The sequence below is a fragment of the Python bivittatus genome, unplaced genomic scaffold (assembly GCF_059951505.1).
Source record: "Python bivittatus isolate LINGU-HERP-01145 unplaced genomic scaffold, Pbiv_v1 ctg000610_np1212, whole genome shotgun sequence".
NCBI classification, from domain to species: Eukaryota; Metazoa; Chordata; class Lepidosauria; order Squamata; family Pythonidae; genus Python; species Python bivittatus.
The window spans coordinates 31,542,869-31,565,961 of NW_028277088.1; the positions used below are offsets into that span (position 1 = coordinate 31,542,869).

The 23,093-nt window shown below is 36.1% G+C and overlaps 1 protein-coding gene across 6 annotated transcripts in view; it reads right to left on the reverse strand.

The window, feature by feature from the left end:
• The window catches only part of OSBPL3 (oxysterol binding protein like 3), a 106,636-nt gene that overhangs the window by 54,005 nt on the left and 29,538 nt on the right, over positions 1-23,093 (reverse strand). For all 6 annotated transcript variants that reach the window (XM_088150693.1, XM_088150688.1, XM_088150690.1 and 3 more), the window contains one exon: positions 14,267-14,496. In XM_088150693.1, coding sequence (XP_088006819.1) covers positions 14,267-14,359 — 93 coding nt within the window. In that variant the 5' untranslated portion in view covers positions 14,360-14,496. The remainder of the gene's footprint in view (positions 1-14,266; positions 14,497-23,093) is intronic.

The following is a 23,093-nucleotide window of genomic DNA, read 5'->3' on the forward strand; positions in this document are numbered from 1 at the left end:
CCAATTTTTCATTCAGACATATAACTAATACCAACTTTGATTTTACTTTTTCATTCCTTATACAATTTAATAGTTGGCTTGTTGTTTGTTGTTGCTGCAATTGCTGGCTTTTATTCCAGTGCTGTTTCTCTTAAAGATCCAAAACTCGCCAGTAACTCAGAGGCTGTTGCAGCATTGGGGCTATATTGTTTAATTAATATATGTTTCTACTGCATATATTTCAGTTCAATTCATATTCCAGAGTTGTTCTGCAATGACATGGGTAGTGACAAATTTGAAATATAAATAAAAAAATAAAAAAAAATATTGCCAAGCAAATGTATAGGTAAGTCATATTCAACATGCAATCTTTCAAAGTCTTTAAAACAACCATTCAAAATCAAAGTTTTAAATTGTTGATCCCTCGTTTTCCAGTAAAATTTGCTCCCCTCATTTTTCAAATTTGGGTTATTTCACAGCATCAGTTTCTCACGTGATTCGGGATCAAAATGTACTGGCTCATCCATTAAAGACCAAATGTGCCTGGCAGAAACAAAGGCTAGAAATCTTCAAGGCTAGAAACAAAGATGCCGGTTTATTATGCCTGAACCCTAAAACTTGCCATGATTTCAAAGACATTACATGCAAGGTCTCCATATAGGTCCTTCTGGGGGGATGAGGGGGATACTCATAAAAAGTCTAATTCCAAAAATATATAGATGTTAAATGCTTTGATTAGGCCTGTTCACTCACAAGGAATAAGAAAGTTAAGTATCCTTTTTTGTACCTAGTAATCTACATTTCTTGAAGATGAGATCAAAGATTTACAAGCCCATCTGCCACTGTGGAATTTTTATAGACTCAGTGTTTATCTGATGAGTAACAGCTTTGTTTCTTTTTCATCTTCTCTTTTTCTTTTTTGCTACTATATGAATTTAGAAGCTACTTTCCTATTCTTTATGCTCAGGGGTGGGGAAGGAAGGAATGGTGGGGGCAGTATCTTCATTCTAATGAGAGGTTTAAAATGAAGTTCTTCTCTTTTTCTTTTTGGTAACATTAGCATAGTGGGAGTGGTATCTTTTGAATGAATGAATGAATGAATGAATGAATGAATGAATGAATGAATGAATGAACGAATATATATATATTCATTCAACTTAAATCCATATTTGCCATTTAAAATATTTTCCTTTATGTATTAGTTATTTAGCATGCCTACTGCACTGCAAGATGACTTTAACACTGGGAAACTGATCTTGAGAAACGTTTTATCTACAGGGAAGTATGGCACTTAAAGTAGTCAAATGGTACATAAATGACAGAGATATTTAAAAAGGGACGTATCTGTAAGAAGCTGGAAAGTAGCAACTAGATATCATTATGTTGCAAGAAACACATATTCTATACAATGAACATGTTTTGAGACTTAACAGCTGCACTGGCCAAACCTATATTAGTGGATACTCAAATAAACATTTACAATAATTATGCTTAACAGCAAACTTGAAGTTGATAAAGAATATGAGTACTGGGACAATGAAAGATACTTTTTTTTGGATAGGTAGGATAGTTATTTTTTTTATTGTTCTGATTAACTTTTATGGCTCTGTTAAGAATAGTCCTGAAATATTTCATAGCCGTTTCTTAAAACTACTTACTACAAACCATATAATTTGTGCTGGAGATTTTAACTTACTTAAATATTTTCAGACAGGAGCATTTTTATTAAAGTGTATTTTTTCCTCAAAATCAGAAGGTATCACAAACATAAATAGTAGAATTTATGTTAATAGGCATTTAGTGTTTTTTCTAAATTCAAAACCTAGAAAATGTATCTTTTTTCACATGCACAACAAAATTTTCTGGGATGTTTATCAGGTATTTATCAGGGAATCCATTATTGCCTTTGCTTCAGCAAAAGACATTCAAATATTCTAATATTAGGCAATTGGAGAAGAAGGTCAAAGATTCACTTTTGTTATACGCTAGAAAATGCAGACAAATCATATCAAAACATTTATAGCAGCAAAGCTTAAATCAATGCTTCTATTCTGAGAACAACTTGAAATGTATTACTCAGAAATACTGGGAATCAGAAAAGAAAGAGAAAGCTGGAAATTTAATGGCTTACTGTCTGAACAAATAAAAAATTTATATCTGGTATTCAGACCAATGATGGACAGTTATCTATACAGACAGAATCTATTAATCACCATCAGATGATGATGATCCTGAATCAATCCATTGCAAAATGAAAACCTCTTCATTGAAGGTTGTTATAATAGGCTGTAACCTTGTAAGACTAACCTTGAAGAACAGGAGGAAGACCCACAACCAAGGCAATGGTCAGATAAAAGAAAACTGAGTCTTAAGCAGAATGCAATTTGAGAAAACGTCTCAGGCTTGACCCTCCTTAGTTCTCACAAAGAAAAAGAGAGGGAAAGGGGAATAGTATTCAGACTTGCAATATTCTGTTACCATAACTATATAATAAAAGTAGTATTAGCATTCATAACTTTGGTTTTGTAGTCTGGTTTACCTCTAAAGGCTAACAGTTGTGGACCACAATCCACCATGCTGGTGCAGTATAGACCAGAAGCTTTAACCACTATGCTTTACTGGCTCTCCTTTTATGATTTTTATACTCAGTTATATCAACTAGGGATTCCTGTAACCAAACAGCAAATTATTAATTTCCTGGGAAATACTGAAATGGAAGAAAATTCCCATGAAGGTAAAAATAAATTGGCACAACCATTGACTTTACAAGAAATCAGAGACACTGTAATCCATGAAACTGGGAAAAGCCCCTGGACCACAACAGACTTCTAATGGAATGGTATGGCACTTTTACAGACTTATTGGCACCTATATTGCTGGAGTCTATAATCAATCATTATTTTTATTTTATTTCCTTTATCATTTAATAAGGCTTATATTACAGAAATATTGGTGCCTAAGAAAGACCCCATAAGAGTGCAAGTTATAGACCAGTATTTTTGCTTAACTGGGTGCTAAAACATTAACTGCAATATTGGCCAGGAGGCTATAGAAAACAATACCATCTATAAGTTATCCATCACAATTTAAAAAAATAGACAAGTAACTGACAATATCCACTTAGTGATTGGTATTATGGATATCACAGCAGATAAACTGGAATTAACTCTTCTAATTTCATTAGATGCCTTTGATTCGGTATATTCTGAGATGATACGGGTTTTCACTACAGTATTTTTTGTTCATTGGACCACAGACAAATGCATCTTGTTTTCCTTAATCTTCAATTTGGTTCTTGAACCATTAGCTTCTTCTATCAGATATTAAGGTGTGATCGTATTCAATATTGCATACAGATTGTTCTTACATGCTGATCATATTATGGTTATTCTTGATAATTATATAATGTTATTAATAAAGCTTCTTGAAATCACATAGCAATATGGTTATACTATTAACTGGAATAAGTCTAATTTGCTGCCTTAGAGATCTACTATATCCGGGTTCCTCAACCTTGGCAACTTTAAGACGGGTGGACTTGACCTCCCAGAATTCCCCAGTCAGCATGGCTGGGGAATTTTGGAAGTTGAAGTCCACCCGTCTTAAAGTTGCCAAGGTTGAGGAACTCTGTGCTATATCTCAGGATTATAAAAGATTAAGATTTACAACTTGTACAAACTTCATAAAATATTAACTAATAAGAGATTTTCCTAGCTTCAAAAATTCACATTGATGGTGACTGTAGCCATAATGCAAAGAAATGTCTACTTGGGAGAAAACCGATAGATCTAGAGAAAAATATTAAAGTGCAGAGATATCACCCTGACAACAAAGCAATATATTGTCTAGGTCGTGATTTCCCAATTGTAATATATGGCTGTTCATGCTGGACCATTGGGAAGGCTGAATGAAGAAAAACTTATCCCTTTGAACTGTGATGCTGGGGAAAAATTGTTGAGAATACTTTTAGACAACTCATTCAATACTAGACGAAGTAAACGAGACTGCTCACTGGAAGCACTAACACTGAAACAGAAGCTTTAATATTTTAGAAATGTAATGTGAAGACAAGAGTCACTGGAGAAGCCCTGATGCTTGGAAAAATGAAAGAGGTCAGAAAAGAGGTCAATATAAGGCAAGGAGACTAGATACTTTCAGTGATGACACACAGAATTACAAAAGTCAAAGCAGCAGTTACCAACAGGCAACTGGCAAAATGATGTCCATTGTTCACGAGTCAAAAGCTACTGGACAACTAAACCATCACCAAAGTTTATATATGTAGCTGAGATGGGCTAGCAGGGCATAAGCATTTGTATATATTGGTCCTTCTGGCAGTCACATGAATATCATTATGCAAGGGGACTGGTTTCAGCTGGAGTTGACTATCCAAGTTTGGTAAGATAAGGAAACTGGGCATTGCACAGGAATTTTGTACTTCTAATTTCTTTTCTGTCTACTCTTCTTTTGGACAGAGGATTGTCTTATTTTCCCAGGTAAGTACAATATTTAATGACACTATGAAAAGGTCGTAATAACCTTGCTTACGTATAAGAATTTATTGAACATTGTTATATATTAGGCTTTATTTATTATATTGGATTTCTGGTCAATGACTGTTACAGCATTTTGATATGGCTAACAAACTGACCTACTGCACCTCATCCAGGTATGTTAACACAGATCATTGGAATGAAATGTATTACTTTTTGTGAGATTCGTTTAAAAGAGTAAAGAGCCATTTCTTGATGAAGAATGTGTACAGAACTTGTGAACATTACATGCTCTTCTGCAAAAAACATGCCACAAATTTAAACTGAGAAGGCAGAAAAGAATTAATTTCCCAGCTACCAAGTGCCTTTTTTTCCTTCCAAAATTAACAGCAATGAGCATTCAGACTTAAGGATGGAATCTGGTGGAATATGAACACTTTCACTCAGACTACAACTCTATAATTGTAATGGTATGTGGGAAAAACCTTGGGAGACTGGGCGAACAGATGCTGCCTGGGAAATGATCAGATAAGAGACAGCATAGCCCACAGCTAGATAGTGGACAGGGCAAGAGACTCAGAAGGGACCCTCACTAGTTTCCTGGGCTGTAAAGGAGATGGGAAAACTGTACTTTCAGACTTGCAAGCTTCTGTTAATGTAGCTTTACAATAAAGTAGAATTAGCTTATCTGGTCGTGCTTCCTATCTGGTCCATCTGTTAAGGCTGACAATAACTTACCTTGAACTAAGTCCCATTGTGTTCACTTGAACTTATTTTGTACAGATATTAGAATGGCCATACTTTGGAGGGAGTCCTCTTTTGGAAAGACTGTCACACAGATTCAAGGTGTGCATTATCAGAAGGACTCTCAGATCCACATGTGACATGAGCATAAAAGTCTGTAAGAAAGGACCTTCTAGTTGTTCCTTGACAGATATTTTTTCCTACTCCAGGGAAATATATTACATTATTGAGATTACTTACATCTAAGTATGTATCTATATCTTTAAACATATCCAAAAATATGTTCTCTATTGCCTTCTTTTTGTTTGTTTGTTTGTTTGTTTGTTGGGGGGAGAGCAGAGTGATGTATAAGTAGCCACCCAAACATATATGCATAGATTTGTATTCTGATAATCACAAAAATCCTATATCTCATTTGAAGTAGGCAGAAAATCAAAACTCTATAGTTATTTTAAGCAAAACTAAAAATACATTTTCAGGGACAACAGGGAAAAGGCCAGATCAGATACTAGTCCTTAACAGAGGTCCCTTAATGCATATATTAAACTTAATGATCTTATTTATGTCATCATATTTTTGTCTAAATAATTCTGACCAAGCAATAAATAATTTGTGCCCTTTGTGTTCTAAAAAACATCAAATGCAGCTTGGAGTTCAAAACCCTCAGGACATTGGAAGGTGGCAGACAGTACTCAGATCTGATGCTATTTTAAAAAAAATATAGACACAGCAGTATAAATTCCCTGGCAGTGTGACATTGAAGCCTGACGGTATTCCTTTTAATATTTTCCACTCAATTTTATAAACTTTATTTTTTAACTCTAAAATCACATTGGCCTTCCCCCTCACTAATAAAGATTGGGTGCATGAGAACAGACATCATTTGATGAGTCTATAATAGCAACAATCAAACATTCCAATGTCAGACTTGTATGTGTGTGCGTGCATGCATGTACACACACACACAAGCATCTATCATCAGCATCTAATTTCTGGAATTATCCACAGTATCACAAAATTGGTTATGATCCAAAGATGAGATAGCTTTAACATAGTTTATGCAAACTGAAAGAACAAGAACAGAAATTGTCCGCCAATGCCTATATGACCCATCTCTTCAGCATCTCCTAACATATAAAACATGAGGCTTATCTAAAGAATTTAGTGATTCCCTTTTGACATAGAATATAAGGCATGTCAGACCTTTGGAATGACAGAGTTATAATCTGTTGATGAAATCTGGCACAGAATGTGATCAAATAGGACCCCTAATTTTCTCCTACAGGGAGTACCAGAAATTCACAGAAGCTGTATCTTATTTTAGGCCAAAAGAATGACGAAGTGAACTAGCATAAGTTCACACTACTCTTTGTTCTTAAAGTTCCTTCAACATGCCAGATGACAGTGCCAGACTTGTGTCTAGAATAAAATGCAGTCAGTTGTAGTGCATATTTTTCAAGTGCTCAAAATAGAAAGCAGTTTTGTGGAGGAGAATAGGATTTTGCATCAGCAGCATCAACGGAAGCATTTGCTACAGTTCACAACATTGGCACTGTAGAAATAAAAAAATTGATTTCTATTCCCATGAGAGCTTTTTATGATAGTGTTCTTTCATTCCCAACTGATTTACCGAAATTCTCAATAATATGCTCTTCTTTCTTTAATATACATTAAGCTGCAGGAAAATTTGGATGCACTGGCCACAACACATGCTCAGTGCTCAAAATAGAAAGCAGTTTTGTGGAGGAGAATAGGATTTTGCATCAGCAGCATCAACGGAAGCATTTGCTACAGTTCACAACATTGGCACTGTAGAAATAAAAAAATTGATTTCTATTCCCATGAGAGCTTTTTATGATAGTGTTCTTTCATTCCCAACTGATTTACCGAAATTCTCAATAATATGCTCTTCTTTCTTTAATATACATTAAGCTGCAGGAAAATTTGGATGCACTGGCCACAACACATTTAGAGGGTTGAAGAAAGTGATGCATACTAAAGTGACTACCTGTGCAATCCTAAACACATTTACTTTACTAGGCCTCATTAAATTCAGTGGGACCTCTGGGGAAACTTGAAGATAATTATACTGATATTCTTTGTTCTCTAGCTTTTCTCTAAATCTCAGACCACAGTCTCAGCATGAAGGGAGAGCCAGAGCTGGCTCAAAACATCTTTCTAAGGGAAGATCTGAAGGAATCAATTCATCAAAATTAAGGTACACAGGACTAAAGCAACCACATATGGGCTCCTGAGGTTAAAATCCCACAAGCAATCTCCTTTTTAGCCATAAAAAAACAAAAATAATTTTTAAAAATCACAACTAATTCTTTGCCCTCCTTCTGTAGCACTAAATTTGCTCCCTGAGACATTCCTCATATTTTCTCAAATGGTGTGGCCAGTTCTGGGGAAATAAAAATGTAATTTGAGGTCACAACTATTTTAAAAACAGTTCTATAGAAACAGAATCAGGATTAGACTCTGCTTAATGTGGAGGAGGAAAAAATAAAATAAAAATAAAAATACTGCTATCCTGAAGGTCAACACTTCTCTAACTCCTTTTGGTAATTTTTCCATTTTACAAATGTGTTTATGGAATATAGTAACCTGACCACCATCTGTCCTAGTCTAGCCCAAAGATTCCAGTGGAGTTGTTATCAAAAGCAATGGCATTTACTGGAAGGGCAGGATCAATTTGTTTGTGTGGGATTGACAAAGGTCTTGACTGATCCTTCAGCAATCATAGCGGAAGGTGTTGATTAAAAGTCACTTAGGAAGAACTGTTGTTTCAGCAACGTGCAAAGGCTTTCTGAGACCTTATAAAGATTTGCTGATTTGAACTACTGTTAACTATATTTCCTCCTGAGAAGCTGTTTATAGCTAAGGTTGTATATTGTTATCAGCCTTATAAGGTAGACCAGACTAAGAAACAGACACCATGCAGACCTAAAGCTACTTTTATTAGAACAGCTATAGTAACAGGATCTTGCAAGTGTGAATATGCTTCCTTTCCTCCCTCTTTTATCTTCATGAGAACTGGGGTGTGGGGGATGTCTGAGGCATTTTCGCAAACCACCTGCTTGGTTTGGGCTCTAGTTTCATTTATTTGAATGTTGCCTTGCTAGCAGATCTTCCTTCTGTCCTTCAGGGCCATCTCTTTATTCACTACAATTGTGCTAAGCTATGGTTTGTTTAACCTCAGTTTGATTGTAGTCACTACTATGACTACAAGCCATAATGGCCTGGTTCAGCAATAGCACTACTCACTAAGTTTATATACACTACAGTGGCTGAGTTCACATTATGGAAAACCCAAATAAATTGCACTGTAGCTTTCTACAGATATGTGAATCTGTAGCTTATGTCTCTTAAAGGAAACTGCCAACTTAGTAGCTGCTGGTTTCCATGAGATGGAAATGGTAAGGATTGTATTGGGGCAGTGACCTGTGCATCAGAGGAGTCTGGCAAAGCCACAGCTGCTTCTACCGCAACAGCTGTGACTCCCTACATGGTATTCCTCCCCAACTGAGTCTTCCTCTGGAATTCTCTAGTAAAATATTGTTTTGAGTTCTGGTCTTGAACTCAAAACAGCATATTACTAGAGAATTCAATATGTTTTAAAATAGTAAATTGAAAAATAAGCAAAGGTTCTGAATGAAAAATCACAATGTTTGGGCTAATTTCCAGATTAGTACCCTCTAAATGCCCAGCCACAATGGTCATGTAATGAAGGAAGTAGTAGTACAGCACATCTAGAGGACATCAAGTTGGAGGAGCTGACCTGTAACAACATAAGAGTTATGAATTATCATGACCAAGACTTTTATTCTTCAGCACCCATAGTGCAAAAAGAAAAAAAAACCTCATTTATTCAAATCATCATGGCTACAATGCAAAGCCATGATGCATGCAGAAGTAAAGAAATAGCATAATCATTCTATCTTGAATACAGTGGCTTCTCTTTTTAGGAGTGGTAAATGCAGCATGAAAAAGAAAGTGAAATAATTCTTCAGATACACCTTTAATCCCTTCATTGTTCATAAATATTGTCATGGAATCCATCCCCTCTAGCTTAGCAAACCAAAAATATGAGTGTTTAGTTCATCCTAATATTAAATTAATATGTAAATGCCTTGAGTCTTGAGAAGTTACACTAGTATAGGTAAGTTGCAATGAATACATTAATGTAGCTTATGAGACGAAAGGAGTTTCTCCTACTACATTATCTTTCTTAACAGTCTTGAAAAAGTAGACCCCAGGTATACATTTTAACATAAACTTATGTTACTTAGTTATGTAACCAACATAGTTCTGTCTCTGATTCTGTGTTATTTTACCCTCAATGGAAATAAGTCAATAAATCAATTTCATTGGATTAAGAGATTCAGGGTTTTCCCTAATGTTGTCTTTGAAGGCACGCAGGTCCATGGCTTTTTATTCTCCGCTTAAAACCAAGGAGGATATTTCCTTGGTTTTCTCATAGAAACATAGAATGCATGGGCTGGAAGGGACCTTGGAGAACATCTGAACCACCCCTTATAGCACAGAAATCCTCTGTTATAGCGCTAATCTAGCATTAATAAAGTGGAACTGAACAAAAAATAAAAATATAGGACATTTCTGCAGCAGAAGGGGATTTTTCAAAATTCTTTGTTATTGGGCAAATGGAAACAGTTGGGCAGAGTGTAGTAAACTCTTTCCAAAATGATACTCTGAGTCATTAGTCATTGGAGTGACCTGTAAGCCCAGTAAATTTTTAAAAAGGTACATGGCTCTTCACTTTTTATTTTTTTAAAATAATTTTATTAAGAATTATAAATGAAGAGAATAAAAGTCAATACAAACTAAAAAAAATACAAACAGAAAAATACAAAAAGGGGGGGGGGGGAGTGTAGAAAAGAAAAAGCAAAAAGAAAAAAGAAAAAGAAAAATTAACTTCCCCCTTCATTTCAGCAGGTAAAAACAATTTTCTTATCATCATCTCTAAATAAAACATAATCACTCTTCTCCCCATAACTCATCTCTTAGGTAAGAAAAAACAAAATCCAAATGCTTGATGAATCATTCTTTGTCAGCAAAAGTCCAGTAAGGGCAACCAGATATAACTATTTTCCTCTTTTAGCTCTGATCAAACAAGCCAACCTTATAAACCCTCCTTGAGTTTCTAAAATTATTTTTAACCCCTTCAAAAAAGCCCCACAGGTAGTTTACTGGTCGTCTGTGTATCCAACCAAAAATCCTTCAGAACTTTAACAGATTTCTTTTGCATGTCCATTAGATAGTTTATCCCTTTGTTTGTCACTTCTAAAAAGTCTTTCCAAACCTTAGCAAAGCTCTTTTGTATATCCAGAAGAAAAAAATTATCAATTAGCTCAGAGAACCCATAGGACTCCACAGAAAAAAATTATCCAAATCAATTTCCTGATTTAGTATCTGTTCATCTCCTTTAGGGGATAGGTCATCCATCAAATCCATTTGTATTACATTTAAATCCTCCTTCAAATTAATTTCATAGATATCCATTGCAACTTGTTCTTGTTTTACAACTTCATTAAAGCATGTTCTGTCCAGTTTCTCAAACAATTGATCCATTCTATCCAGTAACTTGGCTGAGCGGTATTCAAAAGTGTGCACTAAGGATTTCTGCTTCATTTTCTTTGTCCTCTGGCTTCCTGTAGTGTCCAACCTTCAAAGTCTTTTTATCATAAAGAAACGAAAGCAACTGCCAATTTCCCATGAGAAGGTATCTTCTAATTAATTCAAAACTATAATTCCAGATTCCTCTGGCCCCTTAAATAGTTATTAACTTTCCAAAATCCATATATTAAGCACCCTTTTGCTGCTTACTCCAAAATAATCATATATTTTCAAAACGTTTAAAATAAAATTTACACCATCGTTTTTTAAGGAGCAGAGACTCACCTGATGAATACAGTAAAACCTTGCCAGTCCAAAGGGTCTTAATCTCTCCAATATACAAAAAATAAAAAAAAAATCCAAAAAGGTGATTAAGAAATAAGGCTCGGTCAAGCTTAATGTCCATAAGGCCGCTTTGTGAGTGTAAACTTGATGCAATCCCAACTCCCAGCCACTCCACTCATAAGCTGACTATAAAATGACCGCTTCTGTGGTCTACTCATGAGTAGTGGCTCTCCGGAGTCATGTGGATGATCTCAACAATCTCTCCTTTGTTCCAGAGAGATTACGCTGGCCTGGATCCAGCATCCAGCCACGATTTTCATTGCAAAAGCTGTCATACTAGCCAGCAAGCCAGTAAGATGTCAGCTCCCCATGGCGCTCACAGGAAGACTCCCCACACCTGTTCACTTTTTCAAAATAAAGGCATGGCTAGTATACGAACAATAAGCATTTATTTCCCTTCTTCTGGTTTAACCTGCTTGCTTAATGGGCATATAGTAGGAACAAGTCTGCTCAGTAATCATTCACTGGCTACTTCATGCACAAACACACTAGGAGGAGGAGTAAATGGAACAGACCAGAGATCTAGACCACTTTACAACTGTCTTAACAACACTAGCAGCAATATTATTTTTCTGCCCAAGTCAGGAAGACACCAATATCTCTGATGATGGAGAAGATGGTGCTTCCTGTTGTTCCCCAAAACTCACCCAATCTGATTTTCAATACTTAATCTGATCAACAGAAAGTATGGTGAGGCAAAGTGGAAAATGTTCTGGGCAACTCTGTCAGATAAGAATAAAAGCAAAAAATCTCACTAGCAACAAAATTTGTACAATTTCTGTAAGTGGTAATATGAGGACATTTTTTTTCTTAAAAAACACTATTGGGGACAGAAGAGTTTCCTCACACTTACTCTTCACCTGTAAATGATTTTAAACTGCAGTAACATATCTGAGGGTTTTCTTGCACCAATCTGATTCAAAATGCTGTTTCTCTGATGATTGGGGTTCATAAAAACAGAGAAAGAGATGAAACTGAGTTGCATTTGTCTACAGAACTGTCATGCTCCAAGATTCTTCTCTGAATATCAGTTACTGAGGATTGAAAAGAGGGGTTTTTTTCCCTCTTCATGATCTGCTGATAAACTTTCCAGAAGCATTTGATTTGCCTCCATTGGAAACAGTCTGCTAGGCAAATAGATCTTTGATCCACCAGACCTTTTCTTATGCTTTTATTTGTTTCAAAGGATTTGTACCAGAGACCTTGAAAATATGTGAGCAAGGTCTGACTTTCAAATGTATATGTGGGTGTCTGGGTATATGAGCAAGAGACAAAGAGAGACAGACAAATGGACTCAATGAGACATGACATGAAAGCAAAACCTAATCATGACATTGATTTTTTTTCTTAATGCTGAAGTAACTTGCGAAACATTACAATCAAGCTGATCTGAAATCTTAGAATACTAAGTTAATTTGCAATTGTGTTGTGAAGATATAGAGAAAGGATGATGGTAAATGTGAAGCTCATACCAGGACTAGCAGTTGTTAGCATCATGAGAACTCAGATACTTAACTACATTCCAGAGATAAAGGGAAGTGAGTCAATTAATTTTTATACAAGAACAGACCTGGGGAGAACTCCTGATCTCTGGTTTGCATCTAATGTTCTCTATCACTTGAACACCATGAATATTAACATATTTGTCAAAAAGGAGAATCAGGAAGTGAGAGAAAAGAAATAGGTGCATACAGTAAAAATACAAAACAATGCCCAATATATTGTTCCTTAGGATCATTCTGAGCACACAAGCATGTTTACACACAGTGGACCACATCATTCTTACAATTCTTTCTAAAAAATGGTAAAATTGAAAGCTTTCTTTTAAGAAATCAGATTGTATTAAAAACTGGAAGATTCTGGGAAAGATTTTGCTTATTTATTCAATTATATATTTTTTTCTACCCAAATATTAATATTCAGGGTAGTTGTTCCTTTAACAAAAGTGTTCTGCAATATTGTTACTGGAAAGGAAGGGAAAAAATAAACATCAGAAGGAACTTTCAATAAAAAATGATTTGAGTGGAGCTACTGTCCCTGTTATCTACTATACATAAACAACAGTCTTGTAGTGATTCTCCAATTATACATTGAAAAAAAATCTCCCGTTATTCCTAACCAGCATGGCCAATGGTTAGTTTATGGAAGTTCTAGTATAACACCACCACAAAGACCAAATGTGTGGGAAGCACTGCTTTATCAGCAACGAAGTGCAAAAGCAATTTTTTTTTAGGAAACCTGTTTTTTCATTAATTTCATCACTGAAAGAGGAGAAAATGATTATCTTCAAATTACAAAGAAATGGTTTTGGTCTTGTATAGTAAATAAAATGGCTATCTAATTAAATACTGGGATCTTGCTGGTAGATTGCTAAGATTTTGATAGAGGGAATTAGAAACTTTTACATAAAATCAGCAATAATTTCTAATGATTGGACTGTTCAAATTCATCAGTTTTTCTAACATTATTTTTTCTTAGAAACATGGATTCAGATCATTTTAAAGTGAGGCAGGGTGAGTATAAATGCTTAAGTACTGTATAACCATATGAGGCCCTACAGAATATATAAAAGTATCTACGTATTTAAAGTTAATGGTCATAACTATTCTTTTAATAACAAAACTAATTTCTTCTTATGATGAGCCACATTTCCCAATCTGGTCTGCCCGATTTTCATTATATAAAAAAATATAATTTAAGTGTATATACATGAGCACATTTTTTTGTAAACTAAACTTTAAAAAAAGATAGATGACATTATGCCTCTTTCAAACAAACTCTCCAGCAGATGCTCTAAGAATGAAATACCAATATTGAAATTTACAAGACAGAGATAGCTGTGCCAATTGCACAGTTATTTAAGTCTCAGATTTGGTATAGGACGCAATGCCAAGACAAAACATCATGTCCAAAATTCATGATAGATTTATTCATCTTACACACTCAATACACCAGTTTGGTTCTCTGAATTAATCCCAAGGACAAGACTTAATATACTATATATTTCGTTCACATTCTTCACTAATCTATAAGGATTTAAACAAAGATTAATATAACTTTATATTTACCTGCCTACTTCCTTGTTTAGAAGAACAGCTGCTAGTACTTCTTGAAGGTGACAAGGCTTTTGGAGACACTCCCAGATTCTTTTCTTCAGTCATGATCTTAGAAGAAAATTCTTCTGAATCAAATCAACCACAACAGCATCAGAAGGATGGGAAGAAATGGAAGAGAAAGAGCAGAGTCGTTTCTTCCTCAAATGCATTCCAGTGGCATTGTTAGCACTCAACGGAAATTCCTAAGACAGAGGAAAAAGCCCAACATATACATGTCACTTGACAGTAACACAAATATCAGATAAGAACTACATTTTTCAGTAAGAAATTCAATAACATGCAATTGCAAGTTAATCTGTGGGAATAGGAAACCCCCCAAGTTTTGAGAAATAATGACAAAATAGATTTGAAGAAGCTGTGAAAGTAGATTTCAATGAAAAATGATGCGTTGTAATAATTTTATTTCTTTGTTTGAAGACATATGAAGAAGAGTTGTGGGAATCAGAGCATATTAGGGACAGGGCTTATCAGTTCCATAACTCTGAAATAGCTTTCCTGGGGAGACCCCTCTTCAGACTGTTTTATTAAGCACTGTAGTTTTCTGTGAATATTCTGTGGTTTAGTTAGTTAGATGCAATCAAGTCAAGCCAGGTTTTACGATTACAGAGACAATTAGGCTCAAACTATCGACAGCAATAAGCCTAGGTCCTTATCCATTCTCGTTGTTTTCCCTCACTCTCACTTTTTTCCTAATCCATCCATTATGTGAGTTTCTGTTTGCTGAACATTGCCTCAAGTCAGCCTTTATTCATCCACCACAGACTGACTGGTTCTTCTTGCAGTCTGTTGTACTTTCTAAATCCATAATTCAAAGGCATCTTTCTTCTTTCTCTCGCTCTTTTTTGATGTTCAACTGTTACAGCTATATATTGACACTGAAAAGATCACTGATTTGATCACTTATCTTTGTTATGATTATTTTTTTCCCTAGGACTGATCTTCTCTTTACTTCTCCACTGTCCATCTCTACACTACAGCTCAAGAAAACAAACCTTCTCCCGCACTTCCACGTTCATTTCTTTGCCATCATTTATAGTTTCATCCACCATGGAGGCTGAAATTACTTTTGTCTTAATATCTAACATGTAGAGATGTTAGAACATCTAGAAACTCTTAACATCTAGAGTTTCCTCTTTCCATTTTTACTTCTGTAATTAGTTATTCTAAATTATACTTTCTTTCAGCTAACAGAATGGTTAGCTGTTTCAGCCTCTAATTATGGTTCCATCTGTCAGCTCTTCTCATTCTGCCATTCTAATATTGGTTGTTAAACAGATATGGGGACAATAATCATCCATCCATCTCTGACTTTTCTGCAACCTGCATGTTCATTTGGCCTTTATTTCTCAGTATATGAACCTATTCTTCTTGTAACAGTTTAAAGAAAACCTTACATAAGGAATTAGCACAATGTTTAATAATTTGCAACGTTTCTTTATCTCTTTTCTTTGATATATCCCAATCTTTTCCTATCTTTGGGTCATGCAGTCTTATGCATGATGCTTATGCAGAGTTATTAGCACTTTAATTGCTTCTTCTCATGCAGCTTATTCATCAAAATGCTAATTAACCTTTTATGGATGTTAATTTACTGAATCTTAATCCTATGGAATAATATGGAAGCATTAAAGTGTCATAAAAACTGGTGAAAAACTCATTTGGATAAATTTCATACAGACGTGTGCGCACATACACACACACACACACATAATTGCCATAAAATATCAGATCTGTTGCATGATAAGGCTGGATGTTTCAATTTATATTTACTATTGAGTCTGGTAAGAAAATACTAATAGTAGCCAAGGATTGCAGTCTGTCTCAGAAACAGAAACTTTGCTAGAAGACTCCTCTTTCCTCTGAGGATTATGTGAACTAAAGTACTGTAACCATGGAAACAGATTCTTGCTACTGTATAAAAGCAACATTAAAAAACAATACTTTTCACAAACTCAAAGAGGAAAGATGTTGTTTTACTACTGTACTACATCAAAAGGGATGTAAGGTGCATTGGGAATTTCCAGATAGATGTTTTGAAACGCTTGGGATTCTGGGACTATTATTTTCATGTAATTTGTTTGGGGGAACTGAATGTAAACTCTTGTTTTATATTTTATTTATTCTGCTATGGTTTATTAGATACCACAACAAAGCCAGTTTTGAGCTCAATGTTATAATTTTATAAAATGATATTTTATAATTTTCCTTCAAATTATAATGTTCTAGGAAGCTCCCGTTGTAGCTCAGCTGCATTTACTCACAAAAAGAAATTCTTGTCTTATCCCACTTTCCAGTTATACAAAAGCCACTATGAATGTTCATTATTATTTTTTTCCATCCTAGTGTTTTGTTTTGGGGTTTTTTTGGATCAAGCAAACGTTGATCCATTGGTTGCGACAGTAATTGACCAACCAGCTTGTTACCTGAGCCTGATGTAGTGGGCTGAGAAAGTGTGACTGGCCCAAAGTCACCCACCCAGCTTTCATGCCTAACGTGTGACTAGAACTCACAATCTCTGGGTTTCTAGCCTGGAGCCTTAACCACTAGGCCAAACTGGCTCTCAATGTTCATTATTAAATGGTGATTCAAATTCTCATATCTTTCCACAGCTCTTTTCAATTGGTCATGCACTAACATCTAATGTATTAATTAAAGTTGATTTTCTTTAAATGTTAGAATTATTTATTATCTTTGCATTTGCACAATAGAAAAGGAGAACATCTTTTGCTGGTAAACTTTACTTTTTAACACATTTTTCCTTTGATTCCCCAACAATTCCTATTTATCATCCATAGTAAATGACAATATATTTATGACAAGTAGGAAATACTGCCACATCTACTGAAATGTCACCTGAATGAAAGCACGCATGTACTATATCAATTAATCTGAAGTCAGCTATACAATCCTCTCCTCTAATGAACTTAGGTGGTTTGAATGCCAACAAAAAGAAGAAAGAAGGCTTCCAAAGGAGCATCAATGTTCCCAATAGTTTAATGAGGATGAGTATGTTCGATGAGCCAAGGAATACTGAGAGTTGACAAAGAAAAATTGAAGAAGTTCCCCTGAGGAGATGAGGATGAACTATTACAGCATTTTATTATATCTTCTATCTGTCTCCCTCTACTTTCAGTTGGGTATAGCACAAAAAGGCTAAGATTTACTTATTATAATTACAAGTATATGATGTCTTGAATTCAAACGGTCTGCAACAGGATCTTCGTAAGGCTAGCAATGGGTTTTTTACACATGTAATATTGTATGTGTAATATTTTCTTTCTTTCATATGTGATGGTTAGGGAAATATCTATATAGATATATAGATATATATAGACACACACACACACACATAGATGCACATAGAGAGAGAAAGAGAGAGAGAGAACTCAATGTTATAATTTGCCTGGTAGGCTTGCAATACAATCCTAAATAAAGAACAGCTTAATGACATATATTTGTAGTTCAGCATCCATTAAAACTAATCTGTGTATATAATGGACCACTGAGTTCATGATCTCTGCTCTATATCTCCAAGCACACAAAGGATTCTTTAAAACCCCAAGTATGAGAATTTACCCAAGTGCAGATGACGAACTTATTCTCAGTTAATTGATCAACTTCTATCACTCTCAAAGTCTTATTTTTATGTATTGATTCTGCTTTTCTAGTTACTCTAAAAACTGTCATTCTCAAGGGCTATTTTAAAACAGCAGCACAATTTCTCTATTTCTTTGTTATGTGCCTTGTCAAGGCCTGATGGAACATGCTTAATTGCCATTTGCCATAAATGGTGAGCGAAGCAGATGTCAATGAACTTTGCATGCATCTTCAGCTGTTGGGATTTGGCTTAAAGCAAACTATCCCCATCTAACAATTTCCAGATATGTGGGAGTACAGCTCCAGTAATCTCTAATCACATGGGATTCAGTCAAGCAAACTAGGAGTAATGGATATTGTACACATCTCAAGACTGTCTTGCGGAGAAAGGCTGTTTTAGACAATCAGAGATGAATCACTGTCAAAACTTTGAACTTGTTTAAACTTCACTTAATGAGAATTTGCATGACTGCTTCTGAATGTTTAATAATAGTAATAGTAACAACAACAACACCCCACTGCCTTTCTGTGTTTATTAATTGTTCTTGAAACAGGAAAGCTGTGTGAAGGGGTAAAAAAAAATATCTCTAAACTTACAGCTAGAAATTATCTAAACTACAGCACAGCCAAGATAGATTTTATTTTGTAAAGAAGTATTAAGTGGTGCTGGAATTTATTCCGTAAGCAAGGCAACAGTAAGAGTCCAAGATCAGATCAGGAGTAATTCACAGAAATTGTACTCCAAATAAACTTTCAGTTGGGATAGGAGATGTGCTTTATATTTTAGTTTACTGTATATAACTGTATTGCTTGGAGGGGATGGAACTGAGGTGGTCAGAAGCTTTTAAGAATTGAAGTATTATACTGAGATGTCCTGAATGCATAAGCATACAAACACACACACCCACACACATAGTGTATGTACGGAGTTCTTGGTGCTCTCTGAGCTTGGTTATTTGCTTGCAGACATTTCATTACCTGACTAGGTAACAACGTCAGTGCTAGTGAATGTGGGGTTTGCTCCCTGTTTATATACAGTAGCTTGCCTTGCCAGTTTTGGTGGGGATGTGGTTCTTTCCTTGTTAGTTACTTGACTGGGGTATTGTTTTCTGCTTCATAGTTTGTCTGGTGTTAATCCCTGCTTATCTGGGTGTTGCCTGCTGGAGAGAATACGTACTCATCTTTTTGTGTCCCCCTTAACTTTTTTCTTGTCTCTTTTGAATGATGTGTAAATGTGGTTTACCTCTATGTGTCTACTGATGATTGATTTGTCTGAATGCCAAGCTTCCAGGAATTCCCAAGTGCTTTTGGATTTAGCCTAGTCTAGGATGTTCACAGTTTCCCAGTTGAAACTATTGTTGAGTCTGTCCATGTGTTGTGAGATTAAGGAGTTTTCATGTATCTTTTGACTGCTAGTTGGTGTTCATAGATGCACTCTGCTAGTCTTCTGTCTGTCCTACATAGTGGCTGTTACAATCCTTGCATTGTATGTTGTAGATGATGAGTCTACATCAGTATATATTTATATACAAGCTACTGTATATAAACAGGGAGCAAACCCCACACTCACCAGCACTGATGTTACCTAGTCAGATAATGAAACGTCTGCAAGCAAACAATCAAGCTTGGAGAGCACCAAGGACTCTACAGTTCAACCCTGAGCTACATATATTCTCTTCTGTTGGAGTGTGTGTATGTATGTACATATATATGTATTTATTTCTTCAGTAATTTCAAGAAGGCACCATAGTACACTACAGACAGTCCTTGACTTACAGCCATTCATTTAATGACTGTTCAAAGTTACAATGGCTCTGAAAAAAGTGACTTACGACTGGTCCTTGCACTTACGACCGTACCAGCATCCCTGTGTTCACGTGATCAAAATTTGGGCGCTTGGCAACTGGCATGTATTTATGATGGTTGCAGCATCCCAGGGTCACATGATCATGATTTGCAACCTTCCCAGGGGGCTTCCAACAAGCAAAGTCAATGGGGGAAGCCAGATTCACTTAACAACCACATGATTCGCTTAATGACCACAATTCACTTAATGACTGTGACAAAATAGGTCACAAAATCAGGTGCAACTCACTTAATTATCACATTGCTTGGTGACTGAAGTTCAGGTCCCAGTTGTGGTCGTAAGTCAAGGACTACCTGTATTCTAGAATCTCCTTTCTTTCACTGTAACAATATCTCTACAATCCATTATAGTATTTTTACATAGCAATGATGTGATTTTACTCCCAACTCTACATTCATCCTCTTGGAAAGAAATATTAGAAAAAGCGGGCAGCAGAGTTGCCATGGAGCATTTATACATTTTTGCTGTTGCTTAGCCCTTTCTATGGTTCTTTATAAATTATGGCTCATCTCTAACCTAGTAGTTATCCATTTTATTTTTAGAGTACACAAAACAGTATCTATAAATACCACCTACTTTATCATTCAAGCAATTCTTCCCCAACCACCACCAAAAAAAGAAAAGAAAAAAAAAGAGAGAACAAGCTCATTTTCTATCATTGTCTGTGCAAGTATTTTAAGTATTTAGAGCAAGATTTTTAACTATTCTGCAACAATAGATTTCTCATGTGATCCACATGACGACAACCATAAAAATGTTTTGTTCAAAAATTCTGACATAAGATCCAACCAGGAAAAAGTAACAAAGAAATTCAGTGGCTTTTTTCCCCCATTTAAAGCAAGAGAAATTAACCTGCAAAAAATACTAGAGGATAAGGGATTTTCCAAATCATACAAGTCATTAGGATTTCATACTAGCCCTAGTCCAGGGTCAATACAGCATTCTGTTTTCATATAACGAATTAGTGAGAGGCAGCACTGTAATACACACTTTGTAACTGGAAGCAGGGAGCCTGGTTCTTATATCATTCATTCATTCAATTTGTATGCCACCCATCTCCCCCACAGGGTGACTCTGGGCGGCTCACAGTTAGAGTAAAACCCAAAAACAATAAAAAAAAAATACTCACATTAATTAGTTAAAAAGTCAAACTATATAAAAAAGAACCTATACATAAAAAGACTAAAAACATTCAAGAATCAATTACCCCACAAGCCATTTCCACTGGTGTGAGCCCCCATCTGGCCCCCAGGTCATCTGGCATAGCCAAGATTTCATGCTCTTCCTGAGGGGCATGAGAGTGGGGGCACACCACACCTCAGGTGGTAGGTTGTTCCACACAGTGGGGCCCACAGCAGAAAAGGCACTCTTCCTAGACCCCACCAGTCAAAATTCCTTGACTGGTGGTGTCCACAACATGCCCCTTCTGCCAGACCTAGTGGGGCGGGCTGATATAATGGGGGCAAGATGGCTCCTCAGATAACCTGGTCCTATGCCATGAAGGGCTTTAAAGGTAATAACGAACACCTTGAATTGGACCTGGAAGCAAACTGGCAACCAATGCAGCTTGTGTAACAGTGGTGTTATATGGGCCCCCCGGGGGGATTCAGAACTTTTCACGCCACTGCATTCTGCACCAGCTGTATACTTTTCAAGGGTAGCCCCATGTAGAGCGCATTGCAGTAATCCAACCGGGAGGTGACCAGGGCATGAGTGACAGTGCAGAGAGTCTCCCAGCCCAGGAAGGGGTGTAGCTGACGCACAACATGGAGTTGTGCAAAGGTCCTTCTAGCCACAACTGCCACCTGCTCTTCAAACAGGAGTCGTGACTCTAGGAGAACCCCCAGATTACACACTGGGTCTGCCTGGGGTAGTGCAACCCCATAAAGAACCAAAGATGATAAACTCCTAGATCCTGAGGCTCCCTGTGCCCACAGCCATTCCGCCTTACCAGGGTTCAGTTGAAGCCTGTTGTCCCCCATCCAGGCCCCTACAGCCTTCAGACACCGCGAAAGAATCATATAAGATCACTTCTGCTCTAACTAAAAAAACCCACATTTCTGGCTTTGGGATTTTCCTGGACCCATCTTTGGCATTAATTTGCTTCTATGAGCATCTTTTGCCAAAGTATATAACTTCGGTGATTGATGCATGATAACCTCCAGATTGACACACTGTTGAAGATTTCTGAAGATAGTTCAGAGACTACAGCTAGTTCTAAATAGCATCTAGATTGCTAACAGGAACTGAGAAATATGAGCATATTATAATTCTGTAACAACAGTTGCACTGAATCTCTATTGGCTCCTTAGTCCAATTCAAAGTGCTGATTTTTATTTTTCAAGCTGTTTATTACTCTGTACTGGGGTACATGTTTCTATATATGTCTCTGCCATCCCAGAGAGACAGCAACCAGGAACAGGATTTTCTCAATGGTGGGATCTAAAGTTTCGAAATGCCTCCCCTAGTCAGGTTCATCTTGCCCTGTTTCATTCATTGGAAAAGCAAAGTCTATTTGAAATCATTTTAATTTAATATAAATTTAATGTATTAAAGAATTTAAAATTCTGAAATAATTTAAAGTTCTGAAAGAGAAGAAATGCCAGTTCATCAACCATTATCTATGAGGGTATTTTTCAAAAGTGCTGTGAGATAAGAAGCCCTAGAAACCTACCACTTTCTAAACTCTTAAATAATAGCATACTCAATTATTGCATATTCATTATTAAAGCTAGAATGCTCTCTTGACTGAGAGCAAAAGTGTCATGGAGAATTCTCTCACAAGTATTCAAACCAGCTGTTTGCCAGAATAATGAGCCTTTTGCTGTACTTGGGTTATCTGTATACATCATAGTCCTTTAATCAAGCATGTTTCCTCAAAATATACCAATAGCTGCCCCTCATCTCTCGCATTAAAAGCCTCCTTTGAAAAACATTTTGTACTCTTTTCTGCTCATGAATAAAGCAATCAGCTTTTTCTTTTATTCAGTAGTTACGGTTAGTTGTATTGCTGGAGCCTTTGAATATTTTATAGCCTGCTGTCCTCCCTCGTTAGCCTGAAAGGGATGAAAACTCAGGTAGCATCACTTCTCAAAAATAATTAGATTCGGGAAATCCAGATAGAGACAAGATGGCAGACTGATTTATTTACAAATCAATTAGTTTCCAGTAATTCTGGGCAAGTTGCATATGTTGTATTTAAAAAGAGAAGCAATGCAAGGATTCTGAGCAGAGCTGAGGGATCAAAAATATAGGAAAGGGAAGCAATGTGAGGGTGAGTTGAGTAAGAACAGCAGTCAGGTAAGGAGTTAAGCA